At 42.4% G+C, this 1,981-nt stretch overlaps 1 protein-coding gene across 1 annotated transcript; it reads right to left on the bottom strand.

The window, feature by feature from the left end:
* Positions 1 to 689: 689 nt before the first annotated feature.
* On the bottom strand, positions 690 to 1,981 carry LOC145793173 (uncharacterized). The gene is made up of 2 exons (XM_082875923.1): positions 1,820 to 1,981; positions 690 to 1,613 (listed from the first exon to the last, which is right to left on the bottom strand). Exons 1-2 carry the CDS (start codon positions 1,979 to 1,981, stop codon positions 690 to 692), a joined length of 1,086 nt encoding a protein of 361 aa, XP_082732049.1.

Raw genomic sequence — 1,981 nt, 5'->3', positions numbered from 1 at the left:
TCTTAGAAGCAACACTCTTGTTTGTCAGTCCATTCAAAGGGTGTGTTCGTTTGAGTTAGCTGAGTCAGAGGTGATACTATTTTCGAGAAATCTTGCATGAAGCGTTGGTAATAACTAGCTAGACCCAAGAAACTTCGAATTTCTAACACATTAGTATGTCGTGGCTAGTCTACGATTGTTGTAATTTTTGGAGGTCAAAACAGATGCCATCTTTGTTAATGACATGACCGAGAAAGTGTACACTAATGATCTAGAATTTTCATTTCTTCAACTTGGCATAAAGTTTGTGATCACGTAATGTTTGTAGAACCGTTCGCAAGTGCTGCTCATGGGTCTCTGGTGACTTAGAGTATATAAGGATGTCGTTAATGAAGACGATGACGAACTCATCAAGATAGGGTTTGAACACTCGGTTTATGAGGTCCATGAAGGCTGCTGAAGCATTTGTGACACCAAAAGACATGATGAGAAACTCGTAGTGTCCGTAACGGGTTCTGAAGGCAGTCTTTTTAATGCTTTCTGTTTTGACTTTTAGTTTGTGATAGCCAGATCGCAAGTCGATTTTTGAAAATACTTGGGTTGAAGTTGATCGAACAAGTCATCGATTCATGGCAGAAGGTACCGACTCTTGATGGTGACCTTGTTCTCATCGTGCCATCCTTTTTCTTTACGAACAATACTGGAGCTCCTCAGGGTGAGGTAATAGGTCGAATGAAACCTTTGTCCAAGAGTTTCTGGAGTTGAGTCTTCAGCTCTTTTAGTTCTGTTATCGACATGTGATAAGGAGCTTTTAATATTGGTTGTGTGCCAGGTTGGGTTTCAATAGTGAATTTGATTTCCCGATCAACCGGGATACCAGGTAGATCTTCAAGAAAGACATCCGGGAATTCTCGAACCACGGGGATTACATGAACGATGGGGGCCTTTTTTTGTGTATCGATCACATAATAGACATAAGTACAACAACCCTTTCTTAGGAGTCGTTGGGCTATCATGGAAGATATAATACAGGGAGGGTTAGAAACTCCAGTCCCATCAAAGACAAGCTCGGGTTGGTTTGGTAATCTGAGGAAAACCTTTTTGGCTTTACAATCAATAGAGACGTGGTTGGCAGCCAACCAATCCATACCTAAGATCACATCTAAGTTTTCAATGCGAAGGGAAATCAAGTCTACATATAAGGTTTTGCCTTTTAGGAATATAGCACAAGATTTGTATATGTCAGCACTAAGGACAGAATTACCAAAAGGAAAAGACACAGACAATATATATCCTAAGGGTTCGGGTATTAATGCTAACTTAGCGGCAAAGTGTGGTGCAACAAAAGAATGAGTTAACCTAGAGTCAATGAGGGCATGAGCTAAATGACCACAGACAAAAAGTGTACTTGGCACAACATTTTCGATAACTTCTGGTTTTCCAAGTACCAAGGCAAAAGCCCTTCCTTGGCGTTTTTGGTCTTTCCTCTCTCCTCCAGGTCCTGCGGGTTTTCTGACTGGGCCAGAGGGGCTGGCTATAGGATTAGTCAGCTTTGGACAGTCCTTTAGCAAGTGGCCTGCTTGACCGCATTTAAAGCATTCTCTCGTGTCTCGATGGCATTGTCCCCAATGAGCCTTCCCACAAGTAGGACAAATTGGAATAGTGCCACATCAGGGGTGGGTAGGATCTTGATTGCCTGAACTGGTTGTGCTTGTATTTATCTTTTAGGAGGTGCAACACCAGATCTTCTGTTGTCTCTTTTCCAAAATCGCTTCTTTTGGCTTGGTTCCCTAGAACGCAAGGCTTTAATCCCCTTTTCTGCAATGTACGCTCGGTATACCACTTCTGCATAGGTTGGTAGCTTCAAAACTTCAAGCCTATCTTTGATTTCAGCATCCAATCCTGCTTCAAACTTTCTTGCTTTTCGAGCTTCGGTAGGGATGACATATGTCGCAAACCGAGCGAGTTGTGTGAATTTGCTCTCGTATTCGGCCACCGTCAT

This window comes from Camellia sinensis, chromosome 6 (genome assembly GCF_055761805.1).
Source record: "Camellia sinensis isolate YWXY chromosome 6, ASM5576180v1, whole genome shotgun sequence".
Lineage (NCBI taxonomy): Eukaryota > Viridiplantae > Streptophyta > Magnoliopsida > Ericales > Theaceae > Camellia > Camellia sinensis.
Note: the sequence above shows the minus strand (reverse complement) of the source record. Positions and strands in the feature narration are given on the sequence as shown.

Excerpts from the sequence above, each read along its gene's own strand:
- LOC145793173 (XM_082875923.1), bottom strand. The coding sequence starts at position 1,981 with ATGACGGTGGCCGAATACGAGAGCAAATTCACACAACTCGCTCGGTTT. Across the intron at positions 1,614-1,819 it reads TACCAACCTATGCAGAAGTG|GCTCATTGGGGACAATGCCA; the intron begins GTATACCGAGCG and ends ACTTGTGGGAAG.